Source organism: Mchenga conophoros, linkage group LG1 (assembly GCF_057382185.1).
Source record: "Mchenga conophoros isolate Kocher_MC1m ecotype Shallow Benthic linkage group LG1, M_conophoros_male_GT1.1, whole genome shotgun sequence".
NCBI lineage: Eukaryota > Metazoa > Chordata > Actinopteri > Cichliformes > Cichlidae > Mchenga > Mchenga conophoros.
In genome coordinates, this window is record NC_140526.1 from 29,903,073 (window position 1) to 29,930,043 (window position 26,971).

A 26,971-nucleotide genomic window follows, 5' to 3' on the forward strand; every position below is an offset into this window, starting at 1 on the left:
CTCATTTTATCAGAAAATGTTTGTTTGGTTTCAAATAGTGTCATCCTGCTGTTTGAAGTAGAAATTAGATTTGCTGCCTTTTGCAGGCTCTGAAACCTTCGTGTGCAATAGTGGAAGAAGATTTACTGTAAACTGTCACACTTCAGGGGTTTCAGTTCCGTTCAAAACTCCCGTTAATATAGCGCGTCTGTTTTAATTACGCACTACAGTCCTGTGGTCGAATGAGAGCCAGAGGTTGCTTTCACACCTGGGCCACCCCGTGCTAAAAACGAAGTGAGATTAACATGTACATAATATTCAAGAGCAATCCGATTTCACTTCTTTCACCTTCAACATTCACGCCACGACTTTGGCAGCGTTCTGGTCAAGTCGGGAAGGATTGCACGGAGGAAGCGAAACAAAAATTTTCTAGGTACGGGGCAGTTCCCCTCCTGATGATTGCGAAATGCAATTAGCAGATTTTATTAATGGAATTTACTTTGTTGTTGAAACATGTCTCCGAATCCTCCTGATGGACTACTGTGGAGGAGATAAATTAGATTGTGTGGGTTAGGTGGAAGGACAGAAAATCTATTTCCGCAGTACAAATTGAGGTTTGTTGTTTGTTTTTCATATGTAAAAAGTCCCCTCTGTGGTTAGGTTTTAAAAGTAGCCTAAAGTGATCATGTATGACATTTTAAATGTCTATTAAATGTGGAACCATGGGGTAAGTTTGCATCGATATATATGCATCAGTATAAAAAGCTCATTTAAATCTTGTATATTGAAGTGTCAAAACCTTTGCAGACGCATGCAGATTCTGTACATAAAACTAAAAATGACTCTGTGTGCGTGTGTGTGTGGATTACTTTAATCAAAGCTGACAGACTGGGCACCAGCAGATCTGTGCGCTTTGTCATTTAAGGGGTGTGTGTTTGTGCATTTTTAGCTCCTCTGTCATTAAAGGAGATGAAGGGAGGAAGTTTATCCAAGGCACTCTTAGTGTACCCTGTAGGTGTGCGTGTCTTTAAGGATTGTGCTACGATTGTGCTATATGGTTTCCTCATGTATAATGGATGCTGCTTAATGAGCTGATGTTTCATTTAAACGTCTTCATCCGCCCACTCCTTATCTTTAGATTAAAGAGCACGCGCTCAGCTCTTTTGCCCCCATCAGTGTTTGCTCTTAACAATCTGACAAAGTCTTGCTTTGTGTCTTCGAGTTTCGTGTGAAGGAGCCGAAGCCTCAAACACACAAAGACTGAAGTGACTGAGGTTCCTCCAAAGCTTACTGGTTGTCACATCGAGGAAGTTGTTGCTAGTTGCAGATACTTAAGATGGATTTATCTCAGGTTATGGATGTACTCGTTACACTTGCTGAGAGTTTAAGTTAAAGCCCGTGGATTTATAAGGCAGTGAGAATCTTATTCAGTATTTGTACAGTCGGTTTTGCTAGATGACGAACTGCTAGTGCTGCTGGCTCTGAAGCTAAACTGAATGGCACTTTTTCCCCCATGCTTTCCTGCACCTACTCCATCCCACTACCCCCTGGGAGGTACAGCCTCAGTCTCACATTGTGAGCTAGTAAAAGACTCCTTTGTTGGTTAATGCTTATATTTCTCTTTTATTAAAAAAATGGACAGTACAGTGCACTGCTTCCCAGGGTGAGTGTTTTCTGCAGCGCTTGGACAGGTGCTGTTCTCATGCACAGGTTAGAAATTAAGCTGCTCTGACTTATTGTATGCACCTCAGTGCCAGGAGGGAAACTGTATGGTGTGTGTGTGTGTGTGTTCTTTCTAAACATCTGTGAGGCAAAGTGTTAGCTGTGCTAAGCTACAGTACATCAGCGTGCAGACTCAGCTCAAATTTGGATCTGTATTAAAAAAAATGTAAACACGTAGAAATATAAATCAGTCAGAAGTCTTCGTCCGCAGCAGCTTCCTCGTCCGCCTCTCTCCGTGGGCAGTCCCGAGCGATCCAAGGCAAAATGAGAGTAACACTGCTCTCATGTTAAAAACAGTCCCGGGCCTCTCATAAATCTGTAGCTCTGTCAGGTGCGTTGCATCGAGCGTGTAATTTACACACTCTGCTCCAAGTGGATACTTGTCTTTCGACCAAACCACCGTTCAACACAAGGAACTTTGCAGTGATTTTTTTTTTGTTTGTTTTTTTTAATCTTTGAAACAAAATAGCTTTTATTTTCTGTTATACAATAGTATATGCGTTGATAAACCTTTCTTGAACCAAAAAGTCGGCCAGACTGTGGTCCTGTTTCTCAGCTGGAAGCGATCCCCCAACTCCAGCACCGGACACAGTAACAACTCTGCTGCTGTGGGAATGCGTCAGTGTTAAACTGGCAGAGGGTTTATTTAGATATCCTCTTCTCTGTGGAGATTTTTTTGTTTTGTTTTTAAGTTAAGTAATCATGAGACAACAAACTGTGATCTAGGCAATTCAATTTAAGGTTAGGCTTCTCCCTTATTTCCCAAGGGGTCGCCTCAGCGGATAGATCCAGATATTTGATTTGGCAGTTGCCTTTCCCGACAGAATCCATCCATTTATCCTGGCTTGGGTCGAGCACAAGGATTAGACCGGCTTGTAACCCTCTAAGGCTGGGTTTGTGTCTCCTCACAGCCTCAAACCGGGATCTTTTTTATGTAAGGCAACCGTGTTAGCGAGAGTCCAGTCAGTTAAGCTGAATTCAAAGGGTCGATGGAGCGTTTGACGCTAAATGCTGCACAGCAGCTCAGTTTTTGTTACTTTTTGTAAAGCCACAGGCAAAAAATGACAACATGCTTTAACTACTTACTTTAGATATTTGGTATTGAAACTTGAAAGTTGATTGCTCATCGTCTTTCTCACCCCTTCCTCCACCACAGCAAATGGTGATGAGCCTGCGGGTGTCGGAGCTCCAGGTGCTGCTGGGCTACGCCGGGCGCAACAAGCACGGACGCAAGCACGAGCTGCTGACCAAGGCACTGCATCTGCTGAAAGCCGGCTGCAGCCCCGCCGTGCACATGAAGATCAAAGAGCTCTACCGAAGACGTTTCCCGGCCAAAATGGTCTCTCACTCAGAGCTGGCCTTGCCTGGGCCGCACCACCCGGCCACAGCTGGAGTGGTCGGGGGAGGGGGCGCGGCGCTGCCTGCTGGCCTGACGCAGCTGGCTTACGAGGGTCACGCCGGTCACGGTGGAGCCCCATCGCCCGCTGCGTTACTGCCGCTCTCGCTACTCGGTCCTGGGAAACACGAGCTGACCGGGCTGACGCACCACCTGGCCTCCTCAGCGACACTGCATCCGGTGCATCCAGATGTTAAGCTCCAGAGGCTGCCCTTCTACGACATGCTGGACGAACTCATCAAGCCCACGAGTCTAGGTGAGGACATGTGTACGTGTGGCTTTTGTGTGACACGTGACTGCAACATGAATCAAATAATACGTTTTGTGTTAATTTTCTATATGTTTTTATTTTTGTATCAGCTGACAATATGAAAGCAAACCTTTTAGAATCTACAGGAGCAGTTTATCTTTCTGGCCCTCCGCTTTACTGTTTTGGCTCAAACACTTAGGCATCTGTTTTCAACAAACAAAGCCATATAAATCCACTGTACACAGGCGGCTCAGCTCTAAATAACAGGCAAACCAAACTGGTAACTAGCTGGGGAGATGGTAAAGCATTCAGCAGCCCAGTGAACCAGTTACTACTCTCAGTAGCTGGTAGAGACCACAGAAAGCTTATGGAAGATGACCATAGCCACTATTTACGTCATTAGTTTATGGGGTCATGGGTTGAGCATTTTGGCTGAAATCCTCCTTTGTGGGTGGATCCAGCTGACAAATCAAATGTGGTATACAAATAAAGTTGTATTGTAAATCACGGTCAAAGCACGGCCATACAATAGTGAAAATCATACCCTGCTTTATTAAATTTACAAAGTGAGCTTGAATTAAGCTGCTGCTGAATTAAGACTTAAAAACCAGCGACTGACGATGAACTCATCAGGCTCCAGAGTTCATCCATGGTGTACAGCATTATTTAGCAGTGTTAATTTCATTGATCAATAGCTTTTAATCATAGGTTTCATGGACAACTTTCCTTTTTGTGACAAAAACAAGATAACAACTAGATAAAACTAAGCACGAAGATAAAAACATACGATGAAATGTAATGATGTCTTTGTCAACAAAGAAAAACAACTTCTCCTCCGGGGGGAAGTTGTTTGGAAAGGCAGGACCAGTTTAGAAATGATCCAATCACACTTGATGTCAAGGAAAATAAGACACTGTAAACCATGTGGAGCAAACAAAGACCACAGGTTTAATGCACTTCCTCACATACCTTTTTAGACCTGGAGGCCACACCCATCTTTGATATACAGTCCATAATCGAGACCACAAGTAAAGCACCTATTTGCTGAGAGGTTTGCCATGGAGTCTTAAATGTTGATGATACTATATAGTTGAAAACACTGTGACTGGTGACTAACACGAGATAAAAAAAGAATAGATGCACACACATTCACTGGCCACCTGCCCAGTACAGGGTTGGAGCTCCTTTTGCCTTCAGAACTGCCTCAATGCATAGAATTACTGCCATGTGATCGGCTGGTGGGATATTTGAGTTTACAAGCATTTAAATGGGCATACCTGATGATAAAATATGTGTTGAATGTGTGCGGCTGTATAAATGTCAGTCCAGTTCTCTTTATTACTATTATATTGTCACATAGGCCACTCTGTTGGAATTTGTGTCAGGTGGCTCGAGCGATGCTGCCACATTATGAATTGCACTTTTATTCATTTTGTACATTTATATTTCTAACTGTAGCACTAATGTGGATATAAACAATCAACACCGCAGCGCTGTATGTCGGCCGCACCGTGTTTGCTCAGCCGAGCCGTCGCTCTGTTGCACTGCTGTGAAAACGGTCCTGCACACGGCGCGCTTCACACCGTCACATCTCGGGCTTCCTAACAAAACTCAGCTTGTTTGCCATGTGACGACACGCAGCTCTCGAGCGTTGAGGATCGTTAACGTGTAAGAGAGCTTCGAATCAAATCTTTTTGTTCTTAGTTTGCATAGCAGCTAATTCTGTGCACAGAGGAGATCACAGAGGTGGAATAAGTATGCAAGCTTGGAAATGAATCATTCTGAAGGATTATTTACAGATGTAGCGGACAGCAACATCCCCGTTCGGCTTCATCGGGCTGTGCTGGTGTGGCTTGATCACTTCTTTGTTGACACTGGCTGCGATAACAAACCCGCCAACTGTCAGAATTTGAATCAGATTTGGCTAAATTGTGATATGCGTTTGTGTGTCTGTGTGACATTATAAGATAATGGCTCTCTTAGATTAGTAAGTAAAGTACAAGTTCATTAGTCACTTATATAAAATAATATTTATTTCAACTGTGACAGAAAACAAAACAGCTTTTTTAAGCCCTTCAGGTTCAAATATCCAGAATGTTCTCCAACATTCATAATGCCCAGTGTTATGTGCCCTGTCGTCCCTTTAATTCTCTACATACCCAACTTTTAATCTCGCCTTTATCTCGCTTAGATTTGTCGTTGCATTACATCTACCTCCAGCACCCAGTCTGCACTTAGCATAATAAGACTCTTTGGGCTCTGGGATATATTGCAAATATATGGAAATGTCTAGATTTTCCTACATTAGCATTTTAATGGAGTAGAAGACCATCTCGTGATTAATTTGCCTGCAGATGCATGCACAAACAGCGAGCCTACAGCTCTATCATCCCACTCTCCCTCTTCTTCCCTCTCGCTTCCTCACTCGATCCATTTCCTGCACACGCCTCATCCCTCTCCTCCCGCTCTGTGTCCCTCTCCGTCTTCTGTCGCCGCTGCCGTCCTCGGTCAAAATTTGCATGCAGAGTGATGAAATCGCACAGGCCTACACCTGTGCCACACACCCTCCCTCCATTCGACTCCGAATCGTACGTTCACATTGCTCTCGCGCACAGACTGCTTTCGAAAGAACACAAACATCTTTTCCAATAAATAATAAATGCTCAGTCCCTCATTGTTCTGGGGAAACTGAGAGAGCCAAAAGCCTGAGTGATAGGAGCAGAAACCCGGAGGAGGGTGTCTGGCATCGTTAGGTGAAGCTGAAGATTTGAATTTGCCTCCGAAAGTGAAACTAAGCTGCAGCTTTGAGGTGACGACCCTCTTTGTAATAATCGGAGGCAGAAAGGAAAGCAATCGATTCATTTTAATTGCCCTCTCACTGGAGGATCTCTGATTCTTACTGGGAGAATTTCTTTAATTTTTTTCCCCCTCGTGCCTTGAGACAGCCTTTCCCTCTTCACTCACTGATCACACTCTTCCACATAATCTCCCTCCTCTCCGCTTGTGTACTCCTCTCTGATCTGCTGATTACTGCTCGCTCCCTCTCTCCCTCTCTCCTTCCTATTGTTGCTGCGTCTCCTCTCGCCTCGCCTCCCGTTCCCCTCTCATTTTTTCCCTCCCTTCCCCCACTTGTTTGCTTGCTTCTTCTGCTTTGCCAGATTTTTTTTTTTTTTTTGGCCATTTATGTGCTCAACCAGGATTCTGACAGTTTTTGTTTTTTTGTTTTTGTTTTTTACAAGAGCACATGTGCAGACAGACTTAAGACAGTAGAGTGAAAGGCAGGATTTTTACTCATTTGCTATGTACTTGTTTCTAAAGTTCGAATGAGTCTATTGTCATAGCCAGGGTTGAGGTTTTTAGGAAGTTCAGACACAGTTTATATATATATATATTTTACCTGTACATAATAACCACGAGTGAAACCAAGATTAAATTGCACAAAATTGCAATAATGTACTAAAAAATACAGAAAATGATGAGCTAGTTCTTATGGGGAAACCAAACAGGCAAATAGAAGAGTAAACGGGGAAGGAAAAGCAAAACAAATGTCTAAAAATGTCCTAACTGATGTGCTGGAAGCACCACAAATCATGTCCATGTACAAAAATAACTGATAAAAATATTGTCACTATTTATCAAAGTGCCTCGATAAATTTCCCCGATTATGTTTTTCTTCAAACTGCCTCCAGACCATGTAGCAGCTGTTTTTTTGTGTTAATATGCAGCAGACTGATTAAATAACTTGCAGATCTCGATTCTTTTTAAGCATTTCTTTAAAAAAAATTAATTTAAAAAATCGATGCTGCTCTTTCTCTGTCTCCATCTGCGACTGCTCCAACAAAGTCACCTCTTCCACTAGAATTAATTAAACTTGTTGGCTTCCTTTCATTTTTAACAACTTTTGGACGCTTTAAGGCAGCAATTTATTTTTGACTTTCCATGGGATGTGTGCTATTTTCAAATTTAAGTCTTAAGTTTTAGCAGGCAGTGGGGTTCATTTCGAATTCTTCTGGCTTTCTTTTGAAGTTGAACTGGATTTAAGGAATTACGCATTTGCAGCACTCATCTCATCCTATATGGAAGTATATAACACCATAAACGTCACGTTTCTGATGAAGCTTGATTTCAGAAACAGTTTGTATGCGTAGCGAGATGGAGACGGTGCTGCCTTACGCTCCATAACCAAATCTCTCTTTGCAAAATCAGTCCAAATGCTAAAAACTCTGCTGCAGTCGAATATGTATCCCTAATAAGATTAAAATATGACATCCGTGGTTCACGCATACGGGAGAGAGACTGGTGAGGAATATGGCAGCCGATCAGCTGCATAATTATGTTCGTCTCTACAGTATCCGAGGAACTGCGGTGCGTGTCGACGTCTTCTCCGATTTCCGGCCTTAACCTGATTTCTTTCAGTAACCGGGTTTCTTGTGCGCATGTAAATGTAGTTATTATCACGCTCTCGCCATCCTCTCCCCTCCTTCGGCCTCACTCCTTATCGTTTCACCCGGAGCCCCCACCCTCCCTCCTGTGGAGCCTTGTGCTCTCTGCTGACTTTTGTCAGCATGGAGAATAAAGGTTGGTTGGCCCACAGTGTAGGCCTGAGAGCCTACTGGTCAACACTGAGGCTTGCACCAGCATCTCCCATCTTACCCCACTGGTTGTGCTCCATCATTGACCGTGCTGCGCGGAGAACTATACATCACAGCTCATTATGGATATCATAGCACATGCATTATACATGATTTAATTACCATATCTTTGGGGGAAAAAAGGGATGCAAACCTATTCCGCGTTTGATGAGGACTTTGTGCATAATGGTTTGTTACATGAGAAGATTGCAGTAGAGGAAAAGCATGTGGAAAAAAATATCTAATAAGGTTTTTTTTGTTTTTTTCTTTTGGATGGCTTCCTTTAGAAATGAGTCAGCCCATGATTATATCTTTGCATACTGAATCCTGAAACCCCCTTTGGAAAACTTATTTTATTGTTAAGATTATTTTTTTATTATCTGTTAGGAGGTCGCTGTCATACTTACCTTCAGTACATTTCCTAAGGTCACGAGGGGAAGGGGGAAAAGAAGTCAACCTTCAGCATTGCACACAGTTCAGCAGGACTCCAGGTGCCAGGACATGAATCACGTCTGCATGGTGCCATCTGCCTGTCAATTAAAGTGGCAATAGACAACTCCCCAGAGCTCTCTCCTTCGAGTGAATGCCCGTCCAACATTCCCTCTTTTTCTCCTCCTCATCATCTTCTTTGCTTCCTCCAGCAACAGGACTTTTTTCGTTTTTCTTATAACTCTACTGGCGGAGAGAGTTTCCCGAATCAACCATTTCAGCTACCTACGGAAAGCTACAAATTCTAAGGAAAATTAAATCACTGTTCTCTTCCTGGTTTGATTGTGCAATTGAGCCCCCATTTTCCGGCAAGATTTTTGTGCCCAGCGGCAGTCAGGGTTGCACAGTAAAGTGAAACTGATCATTATTCTGCAGCCACTGCATTGTGCATTCAACATTTCCTGCAACCCATCACGCCTATCATCATACTGATGAGACCAATTTAAACCGTGGATAATGATGGCTGATGAACTCTATACTTAAACAGTTACTTCTTTACCAAAAACGATTCAGCACATTTTGAAGGATGGAAGGGTCTAATACATGTTTACGCAGTTTATTCATCTGCGTGTACAATGCTGTGCAAAAGTCTTGAGTCACCCCTTTTGCTTCTAAGCAACCAGATGTAATTTTTTTAAGTGCTGTTGAGTAATAGCGCTTCAGGCTTTCTAGAGGTGTTTCTTTAGACATTGGCTGCTTCTTCACTCATTTTTACTTGGTATATCTCAGCATGGTGTACAGTATGTAAGTATGCCAAATTGTCAAATTACACAAGAAGTGAACTGAAAATCGGTGGCAGCCGGTCTTATGAAGTGATGAATCCATCAGCCTACCTGACCTCTTCTATGCAAGGAAGAGGTCTGGAGAGAGGTAGCCAACACAGCTGATTTAAATGGCTAAATTACCTCCTCAACATGTCTTGAAGTTCTCCAGAGGCCTGGTAATGAACTAATCATTTGATTCAGGAGTGTTCACTCAGGGTGATATCTAAAACCTGCATGACACCGGCCCTTGAGGCCTGGAGTTGGACACCCCTGGTCTATAGCCATCTGTAAAACATAGTGGAGGCTCTGTCCTGGTTTAGGGCTGTCTGTCAGATTTGAATCCACCATGCAGTACCATCTGGAAAGTGTTAGATTGGCAACTGCTTTTGCACAGTACTGTAGTTTCCTTGGTTTTATCTGACTCATCCTGTAAAATGCCTTATCCTCTAACTTTCTGTTAGAGAGGAGCTTTTAGATGCAAAGATCCACCTACAGTATTTATAGTGGAAATGGAAAAAACAGTTTCTTTGCTTTAAAGTTGTTTATCAGTATCTTCTTTAGTAACGGTAATGGCATTTAGATAACTAGCATTGCTCAGTATGTCATGTTTATGGTGATAGTTGATATTATGCAGCTTTGGAGGCTTTTTAAAAGCCACAAAATGATTGAATGAAGTGACTGCGCATGTTTACAGAGTTTTTAAACATTTCCTACATTCCAGTACCTACATTCATTTTTGTTCCTTCTTCTGTATTTAGATTATCATAATCTTCACATATAACGCAAAGTAGTGTGGCATAAATACAGCCACAGAAAAGTTGATTTGTTTCTTTTTTTTTTTTTCTTTTTTTTTTATTGTGTGTGTATAACCTCTTTTTTTTTTTTTTTTTTTTGGCCTGTCCCGTTTGGCTCTTTTGCCATCAGAATTGTTGTCTAAAGGCAAAGAAAGATGCCCAACGGATTTACTTTACCAAACTGACCATCCCAGCCTTGCCGTAATGGTCTATTTGATTCACCTTTTATTGTTTATTTTATTTTCACTTACTGAATACGGGACAGACTTGACTGGGGGAAAGAAGGGGAGAAAGAAAGAGGGAAAGAGAAACAGCTGAGAAGAGGGACGGGGGAGAAGGGCAAAAGACAAAAACCAACAGAACGGGCAGAGAAAAAAAAATGCATATATCAATCACCTGGATCACCTGCTGAGAAAGAAAAAAGAAAGCAAGCAGAAGAGAACAAGAGTAATAGAATAAACAGCATCACAATGATATATGGGAATATGACAGTAAATACTAAATGTTAAACATTATTGTGCAGCACATAAGATCAACAGAACACAGTGTGCTTTGAGGTAGGAGCCAAAAAGGGTGTAGTTTGTGGGTGTGATCACCCGTGTGTACACCTGTGAGCATGGACGCGCTTGTTTTTTGTTTTTTTAAAAGGTTCCTTCATGTAATAATCTGCTAGAGGGTGTGGGGGGGCCACAGCCCCGTCCTCCAGGGCGTGAAGCAGGTGTGGAGGAGATCAAAACTCCAGACATCCAGAGGCCCCCAGAACACAAGAGACCAAGGAAGACCAACAGAGGGGCAGCCGTGCCACTGTCCCGGAAAGAGCTGAGGAGAGTCCCAGATGAGGGCTCACTCAGCAGCCGCGGAGCAGAAGCCAGGGGGAGTTGCAGTGACGCGCCCGTGAGCTCCGCCGGCAGCCAGCTGCGCCTGAGTGACCGAGCCCCAGGCCGAGAGGCCGGGGGCACCCCACCTCCGAAGTGGCCCGAGCGAGCCCCAGGCTCCAGGCCCCGATAAGCGGCCGCCAAGGAGTGAGCCGGTGTGTACCTGGACGCCCATCCCCGGACACAAAGAACCACCAACGCACCGATGTCTGAGGGGGTCCGCCACTGGCAGGGGAAGTGGTGGTAGGGGGAGATAGGCCTCCAAACCTTGGAGGGCCTGAGATGTCCCCAGAGAGGTGGCGCCTGACACCCAACCTGACATATAGACACAGACATACAGGCACACACAGATACAAACATCCATTCCCACCCTCATGCTCTCATATACACTTACTCCACACTCAACCAACGTGGAGACAGACATAAAGAGACGTTGTACACACGATCACACTCCCCAAGCGTACTCTACAAACCGGGTCTAGGTGCCCCCGCCCCTGGAGGGGGGGACTGCACCCAGACCCAGGTGGTGTTTCCCTTTTCCCTGCGGTGGGGGGAGGCAGACCGCCCCGACTCCGCAGCAGCAGGAAGGCTCCACACTCCAGACTGCAGTCGGACGGCCAACTCCTCCTCCTAGTCCTAGCCCCCCTGCTCCAGCAGGTCGCAGAGAACGGGGGTGAGAGAAGACTCCAAACCTCCCTCCACCCGCTCATTGTAATGTTGATGCATGTGTGTTCTAAGGTGCATTTAAAACCCAGGAGGGCTTGGAGCTACCTGCCAGAGAGCAGCAGGTAAGCGCATGGTCCCTCCTGCTAGCCCTCAATGTCTACGTGTATTTAAAATTGAGAGGTGGGCAACGATGCCAGGGGTGGGGTGTACACCCTGATGGTACTTTGGACTCCGTGTATCGTGCCCACCCCCAAGATCCTATATGTATGTGTAATGAGAGTGTGAGTAATGTGAATGTCTAAGTTGTGGGATAAAATTGAGGCAGAGGCAGCCAGAAGGGGACAGAGGGGGGGGTAGCCTCCTCTGCACCCTGGTGACATACCCCTACTCCAAGGCCCTGCATGTGTGGGTGGTTGTGGTGGAGCGGGAAGAGGGAGGCAGCTGGAGATGGGGAGGGAAGGAAGGGAGGGGCAAGTGACCCCTCCCTGGGGCCAGCTCCCCCGCTGACCCCAGTAGGCACCCCCATACTCCGCGACCCGCCAGGGAAAGGGGGCCCAGGCCCATCCAGACCGGGCCCAGTGCAGCAGCGCCGCCCGGCCCCACAGAGCCCGGGACAGTCCACCCAACCCCACCACAGAGAAAACTGCACCCACCCCATCATCCACTCATCTTCCAGACTACATAAGACAATAAACACCCAGGCTGAGATCTTCCTCCACCTCTCCTGTATCTCCCCCTCCTGCAGAGGGAGCTCCTGAGGAGAGGAAAGCTCCTGCAAGATGTGACAATCTCCTCCACCAGTTGAAGAGCCCCCCAGGTGGCTCGACGCACCGGCGGCACCCTGCTCCAGGGCTGGGCCCCCATGCACCCACCCGCCCACAACCCCGGCAACACACCAACCAGGACCCAAGCCCCCGAGGCCCGGTCCGGGTCCCAGCCCAGAGACGGAGCGCCCCCAGAACCTCACGCCCATCCCGGACCCACCCAGGGGCAGCCAGGCTACCAGGTCAGTAACCCACGTCCGTCAGCACAGACCCTCCCCTAGCCCCGCTGCACGCAGCCGCGAGGAAACAGTCACCTAAGAGCCAACAGAGCCCCTAACCGGACATGACCGCTACCCCGGGTTGAGCCCCCCAAGGAAGATGCCTCCGGGGAACCCCCCGACGCCCTAAGCCTGTCCCTACCCCAACACCAATCACAACAGTGAAGGCGGGACCAAACTATGACCCCCCACCCCCACTAGGTGATGGAGCTGATCAAAGGAGCCCAGAGCAATTGATCTGATGTGGTGGCAGAGGCTGTATCAAGACTAATGTAATCTAATAGATAATTTCTATATTGGTTAGAATTAAGATTATTTTTATTTTTCTAGTTCATGAGGACTGTTTTCTTGGCTATGCATAGGGCAGTGAAAACCATATGGGCGATATTCCTTTCTGAAGTGACATTATCTAAGCTGCCCAACAAACACACTAAGGGGGAAGTTGGAATGTTACATTTCAGACACTTCGATAAGTCTTCACATATCTCGCGCCAAAACTTCTGAACTGGTGGACAGAACCAAAGAGCGTGGATATAATTGTCCGGTGAATTGGTTTGGCAGTGTGAGCAGTTGTTGGTAGACGTAAAGCCCATCTTGAACATCCGATGACCTGTATAGTGCACTCTGTGTAGTATTTTGTATTGAATTAATTGAAGACTGGGATTTCTAATTAGATGAAAGGTTTTTAAGCAAATCTGAGACCAGAAGTTTAGGTCTAAGTTAACTGATAAATCCGCTTCCCATTTTGCAATAGGAAGTGATATTGATTCATCTGTTTTAGAAAGCATTCTGTATATTTTGGATAGTAATTTGGGGGGTTTAAGAGTAAGAAATTGAACCACACTTGGTGGTGTTTGTAGTTCAACTTGACCCGGTTTAAATTTCCTTTTATTACTATGGATTTAATTTGTTGATATTCTAAAAATCTTTTCTTGTTGATCCCATATTGTGTAACTAGTCCGTCAAATGAAATAAATTCTGTTCCTTCTAGTATACGTTCTAAATATTTGATTCCTTTATCACTCCAATCTGAAAAGTTTATCATATTATTGTTTTGTAATATGTCAGGGTTGTTCCAGATAGGTGTACGTTTGCATGGGATTAATGAAGACTCCGTGAATTTTAGAAACTCCCACCATGCTGTCAGAGAAGAGCTGATGTTGATGCTTTTAAAGCATTCATGTCGTTGGATGTTTGAGCTGATAACAGTAGGTCTGAGATCTCTAGATTATTGCAGAGTGCTTGTTCTACATCTAGCCAAGGTTCATCTAAGAGGGTGTGTTTTAGCCATCCTGAGATAAACTGAAGCCTGTTGGCTAAGAAGTAGTGCTGAAAGTTAGGTAGTTCTAGTCCTCCTTTATCCTTGGTCTTTTGTAGTGTTTTTAAGCTTATACGTGGGGGTTTATTTTTCCAAAGGAATTTGGACATACATGAATCTAGAGATCTGAACCAATCTTGTGGCGGTTTAGTTGGGATCATTGAGAATAAATAATTTATTTTTGGTAAGACCATCATTTTTATAGCGGCAACCCTTACCATGAGTGATATGGGTAGACATTTCCATCTAGCCAGATCATCTTCTACCTTCTTTAAAAGTGGGATATGGTTTAATTTAGTTAGATCTGCAAGCTTGGGAGAAACATTAATACCTAAATATTTTATATTTCCCGATTGCAGTGGTGTAGAAGAGGAATTATGGAAGGAGCAATTAATCGGTAGGACTGTAGATTTTGACCAGTTAATTGAGTAATCTGATATTCTTGCAAAAGAGTTTATCAATTCAATCACCCCAGAGATATTGGTTTGTGAATTTTGGAGAAAGAGTAACACATCATCCGCATAAAGGCTGATTTTATGCTCCACGTTCTTGCATTTTATGCCCTTAATTACTGAATTCTGTCTAATTGCTGCTGCTAGTGGTTCAATAAAAATTGCAAATAGTGAAGGGGAGAGTGGGCATCCCTGCCTGGTGCCCCTCAGGAGACAGAAGCTGGAGGATGTCTGGTCATTTGTTCTGACACAAGCTGTTGGGGAATTATATAATATTTTTAACCAGTTTATGAAAGAGGATCCAAAACCAAATTTGTGTAAAGTTGCAAATAGAAATTTCCAGTTAACTCTGTCAAATGCTTTTTCTGCGTCTAAAGAGAATATTGTAGTTTCTAGGTTTTTACTGTATGAGTAGTCTATCAAATTAAGTAATCTACGTGTATTTGTTGATGAGTGCCTACCTTTTATGAAACCAGTTTGGTCAGGATGAATTAAGAGGGGGGTTATTTTCTCCAGTCTCTTTGAGAGAGCTTTGCAGATTATTTTAAGGTCTATATTTATAAGGGATATTGGACGATAGCTTGAGGGATATACAGGGTCTTTGCCTGGTTTTATCAGGAGATTAATGTTTGCAGAATTCATATTTGATGGAAGTCTGCCCTTTTCTTTAATTTCCAACAACGTTCTGTAGAAAACTGGTGCTAGAATCGACCAGAATTCTTTGTAGAATTCTGCAGGAAAGCCGTCTGGACCTGGAGCCTTATTATTGTGCATACTTATCAGGGCTTCCTGGAGTTCACCTGGTGTCAGTGGTGAATCCAGTGCCATTGCTTGAGTGTCCAATAATTTTGGAAGAGTTATGTTGTCCAAAAACTGATCAATTTCTTTTTTTTTTTAGATGGGTTTATTTGTGGTGAATACAACGTTTTATAGAAATCCCTGAAAATGTTGTTTATTTGTATCGGATCATATATTGTGTTCCCAGATGAATCTTGAACAGCACATATAGTTGTTTTTTCTTTATTTATTTTTAGCTGGTTTGCTAGAAATTGACCGGATTTATTACCATGTTCATAATTTTGTAGGCGTAGTCTTTGTACTAAGAATTTTGTTTTTTTTATCAATTATCTCATTTAATTCTAGTTTTGTTTTGCGTATTTTGTTCAATGTTTCCTGATCTTGGTGGGACGCGTAGGCTTCTTCTAGTGATTTGATGTTTTTTTCTAATTCCTGAATATTTTTGTTTTCTTTTTTCTTTTTATGTGATGAGAAAGAAATTATTTTACCTCTCATCACAGCTTTCCCTGCTTCCCATAGAACAGAAGCTGATGTTTCGGGAGTGTCATTATAGTTCAAATATGAAGTCCACTCTTTTTTAAAATATTTAATAAAGTCTTCATCTTTAAGTAGTGATATATTAAATCTCCAGTTTTTTCTTGGCATAGTATTATTCTTGTGCATTAGTGTTAAAGATACAGGACCATGATCGCTGACAGCTATAGGGTGAATCTCAGTGTCTGAAATGTCGTTCAGCAGTGAGCTGCTGACCAAAAAATAATCCAGACGAGAGTAGGAGTGATGGACATGTGAGAAAAAAGTATATTCCTTACTGGTGGGGTGAAGGGAGCGCCATGTATCGCAAAGACCAAAGTCGCTCATATACTGTTTGATTATATTTGTGGACTGCCAATTACGCTGAGTTCCCGCTGTATTGAGCCTATCCATGTCTTCATTTAGTCCAAGGTTGAGGTCGCCTCCAAGAACAAGTGTGCCATCTAAGTGTTCAGAGAGTGCACTGAAAAAACCGTGAAAGAATGAGGGATCATCAACATTTGGACCATATACACTTGCAATACATAGCTTTTTATCACGTATAGATAGTTTAATGATTAAGAATCTGCCCTCTGGATCTATAACTGTATCGAGTACTGTGAAATTAATATTTTTATGTATTAAAATTGCTGCTCCCCTTTGTCTAGAATTATAACAAGCTGAGAACACATTAGGAAACTCAGGTGTTTTAAGTTCATTCGAACCTCTAAGAGGTCTGTGGGTCTCTTGTAAAAGGACAACATCTGCCTGTAGTTTTTTGAGTTGGTTAAATATTTTTAACCTCTTTTCTCTGGAGCCAGCTCCATTTATATTCCATGTAATGAACCTCAGTGTACCCATAGATGTTTGTGTATAACTAGGGATGTATGCTGTGTGCGTCGCTTAGACAGGTGGAGAGAATACGTCACTTGTTCATAAATAAAGAGAAGGAGAGAGAGAAAAAATGTGTGGCGAGATGCTCTCTGAGTCTGACTTTGTGTATGCATAGTTACTAATATGAGTAGGCTTGGCTTAAGTGTGTGTGTATCTTATATGACTGTGTGCGCTGTCTGACTGATGTAAATGTGCTGCCGTTGAGCGCATGGTGCGTATGTGTCGAAATAAAGGATGTTTGTGGATGAGTGTCGAAGCAGGTGATCGAGGCAGTGAAAGGAATAAAGAAAGAAACCAAGGACAGGGGTGAGCAGCATAAAACCAAGAGGGGGAAAAGAGAGGAGGAAAAAAAAAAAACGAGAAGAAAAAACAAAACAAAAACAAAACGTAAACATTCCAATTAAATCACTGACGGAGAGTGACGGTGTTAATTCTGCTATGAAATCACACTTTAAGATGCGATTTGATACTGGTAAGTTAAACAGATGTTAATGCAAGTTAGTGTGAGTGGATAGGGAAATGGTGTAGCTGATTCTTATCTGGTGTGAGGTTAATACAGCCACGGAGTGATGTTGGGGTCGCGGTGGAGCTGTCCGTCCACGTACAGCCGGTCCACAGCGATGACAGCGCGGGAGCCCTTCTGGATGAAGCCGCGTCGGATTGGGAAGAGGACCCTGCGTTGTTCCAAGATCTCTTTGGGGAACTGGTCGTTCACGCTGAAGTCCGTTCCTTTTAATTCCCTGCCGCGGCTTTTCAAATGTTGCTTTTGTTTGAAGTGGCCGAATTTGGCCACGATAGGACGTGGTCTCCCGGCCGTAGCCCGAATGGGGCCGAGGCGATGTACCCGATCGAAGACGATGTTCTTCACAGTGTCCTCCGGCAGCTTCAGGTGGGTTTTGATGAAGCTTTTTACCGTGGTCTCCGCGTCCTCTCCAGCGGCTTCTGGAATACCAGAAAATACCAGATTATCACGCATGCTACGAGCTTGTAGATCGATAACTGTTTCTTTTATTTTTTTATTTTCTCTATTGAGCTGGGTAACATTATCTGTGAGACATTTCACCGACTCCCTTAGCGTGGCATTTTCAGCAGCAAGCGTTTCCACCTGCTGCTGGCTGTACTCCAGGGATTCTCGCAAGCATTTAAATTCTCGGTGAAGAATCTCCACCAAGGACAGCCTTGCGTCGAAACTGGACAATCGCTTGTCGATTGACTCCAATATGTCGGCAATATCTTTGCCGGCTGGCGATGTTGAGCCGGGGGAATCTGCCGGGCGTTGTCTTTTCGACGACGGCGTCTCAGCTTTGGCCGGGGAAGCTGCACACGGGGTCTTCTTCATCACGAGATCCTGAAAGCACTGATCGATGTAATCTTGGAGAGTCTCTAAACTCTCCTCGTTGTTCTCCAGGGTGTTGGAGATTATTTAGACAAATAGTGTTAGTTATAAGACAATTGATAAGTGTATTTGGTAATGCTGAAGCTTAAATGAATTTGTTCAAATCTAAACTACCATTTGCTTTAATTTTCCGCCAAAATCTCCGGCGTCTGACGTCAGTTACAACATGAGTCGCTTACCTTGTCCTCACTTCCGTCACTTACTCACCTGCTCCCTCACTTACTCACCTGCTGAGTTGATTTGTTTCTGCATTCAGGTTGCAGTGCGCAAGTAAGGGCTGCTCATTGTTTTATTGCTTTTTTCCTTTTTATATTGAGTCTCAGTTTGTCAGTAAATGGACTGTGATGTATATGAGAATGCATTTGTATAAAATAAGAGAAAGGCATTTTATATATTGGAGGTTTTGAAGCATATGGATAGGTATGTCATAGCAGCATTGCTGGTATTTCTAGACTTACTCGCAATGCTCCTAGACTTACTCCTCCAAACCTCTGGGACTGCAGTCATACCTTTTACCTTAGGTGGTAGCAACAATATTTGAGCAATCCCTGCAACAATCACCCAGTAATGCACAGCACATTGTTCACACAGTGCTTGTTTCTTTAGAAACTTCTATCGAAATGTTGAATTTCTGCTTTTTTGTGATAAGATTCTCCCAAAAATATTTCTGTGTTAGCCTGACACATTAAGTGTTTTTTCCTTTGTTTAGTGTGCTGTTAAGCAGTATTTAGCACTACATTGTGACTGTAGCCTTGAGACACTAATATTTTTCCAGTGCTAAAGTCCTTTTAGTCCTTTCCTTTTTTTTCCAATGCCATATGTGTTCCAAGTATATGGATCCATCTGCTTTGGCGACCCCTTGCGAATAAAGCAGTTTTATGAAATCCCAGTTTTAATTTTGATAAGAGCTGGTGGGAAGCCCCAAGGGAAGACAAGTACTCTATCACAGCGGCTGTTTGATGTGTGGTATTTTATAATTTAGTCACTAACCAAAAAATGAAAAGAAAACAGCTGGGTAGTGTACGTCATTAGAGACTCAAATGTCACAACGTTTATTTTCATCCACAGATGCATGAATTTTTCACCAAGATCTTGTGTTGTTGTAGTTCTGCGTAAAGCCTTCTCCCGCACGTCCCAAAGGTTCTGAGTGATGTTAAGGTTTGGACTCTATCCATGTGTGAAAATGATGTCATGCTTCCTGAACAACACTTTCGCAATTTGATCCTGATGAATCCTGGCATTGTCATCTTGAAACCTGTCTGTGCCATCAACATTTACTGATGGAAAGAACCTGGTCATTCAGTATATTCAGGTAGTCAGCTGACCTCATTTTTGGACACATAACTTTGCTGAAGCTAGACGTGACCATTGGAAGCAACCCCAGACCTTAGCATTGCCCTCACAGGCCTGTATAGAAGGCACTAGGCATGATGGGTGCATCACTTCATCCGCTTGTCTCTTCTTACCCTGATGCGTCCATCACTCTGCAACAGGGGAAGTTTGTGCTCGTCAGACCACGTGACCTTTTCCCTTGCACTGGAGTCCAAGCTTTCTGCTCCCTTGCAAACTGAATCTTTGTTTTCTGATTAGCTTCACTGATAAGTGGATTTCACGTCACCGCTGTTTAATCCCAGTCCCTTGAGTTCTCTTTGCATTGTGCATGAGAAAATGCTCTTACTTTCAATATTAACCATGGCTGTGATTTATGCTATTTATTATTGTTAATATTAATCTGGGCATCTTTTCCACAATGTGTTTTTTTTTTTTTTTTTTTTTTGTCCTGTCTTCCTCCCCTCAACACCAACCAGTTGTTGCAAATGACCGCCTCTCCATGAGCCTTGTTCTGGGGGAGGTTTCTTCCTGTTAAAAGGGAGGGTTTCTTTTTCCCACTGTCGCCTAGTGCTTGCTCACAGGGGGTCTTCTGATATGATGTGACTTCACCAAATGTCTAAGTGATTGCTGATTACGATCATTCTCTCACACATTTCTTCTCCACGATAATGGTTCACCACTATCCTTATGGATTTTAATAATCCGTTAACCTTAATCCAGTTTTATTGCTATCAGCAATCTCCTGAGTTGATTTCTTTGCTTGATGCTGGTCAATAATTTGTCCCTTCAGAAGGGAATGACATCTTTTCCAAAACCATAGGATGTTTCTTCTAACACAGTTCAAGAAATGAAAAGCTGCTCACTGCATCAGTTTGGGGGAAATAACCTGTAGCCAGGTCAAACATATTATTCTCTGCAGTGATTATCCAATAGAAGGCTCTTGTTAGCTTGTTGGCTTCATGTTTTTGTGTTTCACACAGGATTTGTATGTTCCTTGATTGGCTCCTTTTTAATGTCTTAATTAACTGATGGTACTGTTTTAAAGTGAAAAACTTCCTTCAAATCAGATGCGTTCATGTCTGTTAAAAGATTTAATTTTGAAACATCAGTAGAAAGTGCTGAGTTTAGTCCCTACGAAAGAAAGTTTGAAAGCACAAAGAGTTGTACAACTTGAATTTAATAAAATCGGAATGAAACACTTGATGTCTGCAAATCAGTGCGTTCAGGTTCTTGTCACAGTTATCCGCCCTACTGGAGTGTCCTCGAGCAAGCACATTTAATCGCCACAAATCAAATGTTCCGTACGTCTTGTTTCTGCTGAGCAAATCAAGAACTCTAAGAATCAGTAAAGATACTGTATCACGCACACACTATCAGCTATACGTGGAAGAATATGGCGGCAATGTTCCAAAACATCCAACAAGCGCGAGCCGACCTCGTCGCCCAGCATCAAAACACAACCAGAGATTTGCCAGCTCGTACTCTGACCTCCGTGTGATCCCGTGCGAAATCTTTATTTCTCTGTAAACAACTCAGACTTCTCACAGCGAACGAACATCAACAAAAGGAGCCTTGGCTGCACTCGGCTATAAACACGCAGCAGAAAATGGCTTCCATCTCTCAGAGCCTATTAAAGCAGCATTATTTTCCTCTTCTGTCTGAGTTGGTGCATCATCATCTCGACAAACTGCCTGATTAGACAGACCCAACTCATAAGAAACCTAAACATCTGTAGCTTCCTCCTCTCCTCCTCTTTGTTTTTTTTAAGCTGGTCTCAGAGAGGAGGAACAGTGTCGTATCTTTGGGTGTCTTTGATTGTATACTAACATGGGCGTGGTGGGTGATGGCAAGAGGCCAAGCTCTGAAAACACAGCAACACGCGTGCTCCAGTGTGCACGCTGACAAGGATTGCAGGACCAGAAAGAAACTTTAATGCCAGCCTGAGCAGTGCTGTGTGCACGCTGGAATGCTTAAATGAGCTCTGTCAGTATGTAACTTTACAACATGTGGATAATAAAAGGTAATAACTGCAGGGGGGGCAAGAAACACTTCTGGAAAGTTGTCATTGTGCATGAATGTGAGTGTGACATTTAGAGCCGACCTTTTTGTCGCCGATCATTCTGGCGTTGTAGTTTGAGTGACGCTGGAAGGATTTTTGTCTTTGTTCTGTCTGTGAACGCTGCTGCATGTTGTGTTTGTGCACGCACATGTGGCACTGCCTTTGATTCTGTGTGCGCGGTGCGCCCGTGCATGCGGTGCACCAGAGAAAAAGTAGCAAGGCCACTAACAAGTTAATAAACTCCAGCTGGGCTTTGTTGTGCTGAAGAGTGGCTATGAAGCTCGAGCACATTCTCTGATGTTTAGCTCACATTTCTTCTTTTCAAAGCAGAGCCGAACCCAGATTTTACGTTTTCTTGCTGTAAAGAGCCTGGTAATAGTTACACCCCTATTTTTAATGTGAAATATAATTTATTATTTCACTCTATTTTATCAGCTGCCAATTTTAACACCTTTTTAGACGTTGATTTCAGTTGTTATGAGCCTGCTGAATGGCAGTTATCTCTTGGTATCAATCCCAAGTAGGTGGCCTCCGCTTTCAACTAGTGGGTAGTTATACCTCATTCTGCCCTTCTGAGTGGAGGTTCACAGGTTAAAACGGCATTAAAAGTGGCTGACGTATAATCAAGTCAGCTCTCAACCACAACAGATGAATTTGCCACCAAAAGCGAGCAAACTCTTGTTTTTACTCAGTCTTTAGCTTTGTTTTGGAACAAAAGGTTAGACGTTGGCACTTCCTTTATTTAACCCACTTTTTACCATGTAAAGAGTGTACATTTGCTAGCTTAGCACAGCACTTAGGAGCAGAGATTATACACGGACAGTAGACGTCTGTGTTGCTCTCTGTTTATCTCTCATTACAATGGATGGTAGAGGCTTACCGAGCCAGCTCGAAGGTAGAGGGGAGTGCGCCTACTGGCAATATGTGTTGTACTGATAACAACTGATAACAGCCATTAAATGGGCCGATAACAGCTAAATCGCATGGTTTAAAACAGATGTGGTCACACTGGAACATAAATTTAGTTCAAACATAAATATGTCAGCCGCAAAACTTTTTTTCTTTCTTCACAGTTGTGTGCTTGTCGAAAGGTTTACAGACGTTTCCTTTTTGGGAAGGCTGGCTCGTTGGCGTGTGGGAATCCCAACCCAGTCACATCCCTTTTTCACCTCCCTTTAGAGCTCATTAATCAGATAACCTATGTATTTTTAGAGACCAGTGTGTATGTGCATATTCATTGTTGTGGGCACTGTGCACACTCCCACAGTGGCTAAGTAGTTGTTAGTTATTTTGGATCTCCTTGAACCTTTGCTGTTTTTGTCCACCACATTTATATTAATAAGTGCACAACAAAATATTAGAGCAAATTCTTAATATAGCCGCTGCAGTTCAGGCTCAGTAGAAACTAGGTCTACAGCTAGGTTAGTGTCATTTCAGCCTCTTCTGTTATTAGGCATGCACGGGGAAAAAATAGAAATACATCTCTGAGTGATTCTATATACTCAGAAAAACTGCAGCTGACTGTATATTTTGGTTCCCGCTTGGTTTATTTCCTCTGTACTGTAAACATCAACCTATTGGAGGTCATTCTCCCATCTGTCACTCCTCCCACCATCTGCCTTAGATACAGTTTACAGTTTAGAAACAGTTTAAAATGCAGCGCAGTGCCAGGTACAGCAAGGGTCTCAAACCGCGTACCATGAAGGACAGAAAGTCTGCAGGTTTTTGCCTTCAGAAGTGCTGAACTGATTTCAAAAGCTCGATATTAAGCACACAGTCTATCACAAACTGCAAAAAATCCTTTAGCCTGTGCTATCTGTAATACCCATGTTAGACCTTTAGAAATTTCACCTCAGCTGTCCTCCTCTCTTCTTCTGCATTTACTCAGAATAATCTCCTGGTACTCTGAGACACATGGTTGGAGATTTGTATTAATAGAAGCTTTTATTTATTTATTGTGATTATGCTTGCGCCTCAAAATTAATGTCCCGGTGATTTATTTATGTTTATTAAGCACCATTAGTCAGAAATAAGATTTCATGCTATGCCGGGAACTGTAATTCCAGCTCTTGATCATTGCTCTCTGTTGCTTCTTTCAGTGAGAATAAGTAGAAGCTCAGTTTATAGAAATTCTGCTGCATATGATGTAGTCAATTTTATGAGCTTATAACTTTTGCTAAACAGCAGAATCTGTCGCTTTAAGGGGTAATTAGAGGATGCTGTTGCATTAAATTCTGTTAGGATCTGAGTCCACTCTGCAAACAAATATAAAATCTCCTCTTAAATATAAACCAGCAGTTGTACTGTCCACCCATGTCAAGCCAGCATACACCTAATCTTGCTATCAAGACCAAAAGCATCTGAACCAACAGGAGCCGGCTGACTGGCAATAAAGTAAGAGTCTTCACTCTGCTGAAGTGGAAAATCTCACTCAGTCTAGCATTATTGCATGTAACTTTGACCTGCTGAGTTACAAATAAAGGTTGAGGGTTTTGATTAATCACCAAGTTACATATTGACAGACCCACCATGCCAGCGACTTGCAGTCATGTGAAAAGGAGACTTTTCACTGCAGTCCTTTGAAAACCCAAGTCCACCCTTACTCACTCCATCGGAATTAAGAGGGTCAGTAACTGATCATCAGCAAGTGTGAGCACCTCTATGAAAGCAGCTATTTTGGCATTTTACAGTTTATTACGAGTGTACATCCCAGGAACTTCATCTCAAGGTCAGACACTGAGCAGTACAGTACGTCAAAAGCAATTTCAAAGCATGGTAGTGGAGGGTGATGGTTTGGGTTCATTTTAAAGCTACAGGACCACCTGAGCACCTTACAGTCATTGAGTCAAGTCCTCTGTATGCCAAACTGTTTGTCCACTGTCCCAGCTGTCATAGGGGAATCCGTCGCAGGGCTAACACATTAAGACAACCATTCACACTCGCATTCACACCTACGGCCCATTTAGAATCACCAGTTAACATTGCCCATTGGTTCTCTTTGGACTGTGGGAGGAAGCCATAACCCACAGAAACACAGCAGAAAATGCAGACTCTGCACAAAATGCAAACTCAGGACCTTCTTGCTTGCAAAAGCGCTAACCACAGAAGACTGTGCCACTCTAGTATTCTAGTCAAATCTGAAGCCATCTGTTTGACAGCTAAAGCTTGGCTGAAATTGGGTCATGTAACAGGCCAGTGATCTCAAGTACAGCAGAGAACAGAATGGCTGAAAAAGAAAAGAATCAAGGTGTCCAAGTCCAGATCCTCAACCTAGTGCTGAAATGTCGAGGTGGGACCGAAAGCTGTGCATAAACAAATGTTTACATACCTCACTGAACTGAATAGTAAGCCAAAATTCCTCCCCAGTGATGTTAGAGACTGATAAAGTCACACAGAAAATAATTTCATTGAAATATTGCTGCTGAAGCTGGTTTTGGAAGCTATTGAATCATTGGTTATATTTAGTTTGTCCCAAGTACTAAACAGACTTCTGTGAAAAGATTTTTCCCACTTACATGTATATTATTAGAATATCTGCCAATAACTGGGCTGCAATCAGAAGTAAAAATATGATTTAAAAAAAGATTTATTTATTTATATCTTTTGCCTTCCTTACATGAGTGATCGCAACAGCAGATATCAGTGGGCCAAACTGCTGCATCACCACAGTAACAAATCTCTGAGTTTGTTTTAAGCAGCTGTTATGCTTCTTATTCTTGTTCTTCTGTAAACAATGGAAGTCTGCATAGTTTCGTGGGATTTAGCGCCTCCTGAGGTAGCATTTTGTACTTTTGGTGAAACTCAGGCTAACCGTTTCCCCTGTTTCCAGTGAGATTTTAGATTTTCCTTTATTTTTTGTTAATAAATCAACTGTATTTGTTCTGTGTAACATCCATAGATGTGTTGCTTTTGATTTTCAGTAAAAACAAAGTAAAGAAACCCGGTTGTGGCTAGCGCTAGGCTAGGCTCATCAGAGCCCTTGACTAAATCAGAGTCCTATCAGCGGGAGTTTGGAATAGTTCTGACAAGTGCTTAGTGGGCAGTTGGATTGTGTGCTGATAACATTACAGACTTGTTGTTTTTTTTTTAATTTATTACCTTGTAAAAATGCATCTCAAACTTCCACGCTGTGCTATATCTCTATGGTGCAGCTAGCATATGTTGCTAAAGATCTGCATTATCAGGATCATTGGAGTGAACGGAGATGACGCGACTCTTCCATTCATCGACTCTGGGCTCCATGTGCTGTGTTAATGGTAGTTGCTTGGTTACCAAGGAAACAGGAGAGTGATGAGATATGGCACAACACGTGTCTTGGCAGCAGTGCCCGCTATAATACCAAAAGTTGACTATTGTAGATTTGAATGAGAAATATGATCTGAGGTGAGAAGACTAAGTTTAGTTTCAAACTGCTACTTTTAATTTTGTGTATAAGCAGGACAGAAATCCCAAGGAAGATTAATGGTAAAGGGCTAATGAGGAGCTTGCATCTGCTTTCAGATATAAGCAGATATATATTTTGCTACTTTAGACCAGTTAGTGAGAAAAACAAAGAAAATATGTTAAAGTTGATGTCCAACACTGTGCTTGGGTAAAAATACAGCCTTGTGTTAGTGAGAGTGAGGAAGACATCAATCAAAGGCCATTTCAACCTCTTTCATATCTCTCCCAACCACTCACTTTGAAACACCAGAAACAAATCCAGCACCAGAGAGAGAGAGAGAGAGAGGGAGTTATAGAGTGATAGGAGATAGGCAGAGCAAGAGTGAGGGAGTGAGAGAGCTTTTTCTATTTATAACCTGTGTGCCCGGAGAGGAGGGAGATGGTTGTTCGAAAGCACACTCGCGCATGATTTTGTTCCGCAGTGCACAGGCTGCTGCTTAAAACACACAGGAACATACAGCAAACACTGCACATGTCAAACAAATTATATACCACGCTGGTGATGAGACGGGTCATCACTGGGAAATTTAATGGCTGTTTGGTATGCCGAGAGGAGGTACATGATTGGTCCAGTAATCATCCATAGGAACTGTACTGCCCCCCACCCCCCTATCACACACGCACGCGCCATATATGGAAAGCATTTTTGTGTTCTTAAAGCTGGTGTGTGTGTGTGTGTGTGTGTGTGTGTGTGTACAGAGACACATTTTAACTCACACACTCACAGTTCAGCATTATTTTATGTAGCTAAAGCAACAACTCCTCCTCGCTCCTCACTTACACAACCTGCAGACCAAAACATTCCCACTGAGATTTATCTGTTTCACAACATCCACGCAGAGGGAGTAAAACATCAACAGTGTTTTAACACTGATTATAGTGGTCTGCGTAAGGAAAACTTGTAATGAAGATTTTTTTAAGAAAATCTTTTTCAGTGGAGATTTTAGTTGCTTTCATTTTTCAGTTTCATTCCAACTAAGAAGTTCATCACCTGTTCTACATCTCAGCTGGAATTTCTTTTTAAATATGTTTTTTGTTTTTTTGTTTTTTTGGTTGTTGTTGTTTTTTTTTTTTTGTTTTTTTTTACCTGTTTGTTCATCTCAACCCAATTTAAAGTGTAGTTTGATTTCATGTGTGTACAGAACACATGAATACAGG

General features: G+C 42.9%; 1 protein-coding gene across 2 annotated transcripts in view; it reads left to right on the top strand.

The window, feature by feature from the left end:
• LOC146583599 (E3 SUMO-protein ligase PIAS1-like) overlaps window positions 1–26,971 on the top strand; it is a 70,709-nt gene that overhangs the window by 26,304 nt on the left and 17,434 nt on the right. For both annotated transcript variants that reach the window (XM_085274275.1, XM_085274264.1), the window contains exon 3: window positions 2,858–3,353. In XM_085274275.1, the coding sequence (XP_085130401.1) occupies window positions 2,858–3,353 (496 nt within the window). The remainder of the gene's footprint in view (window positions 1–2,857; window positions 3,354–26,971) is intronic.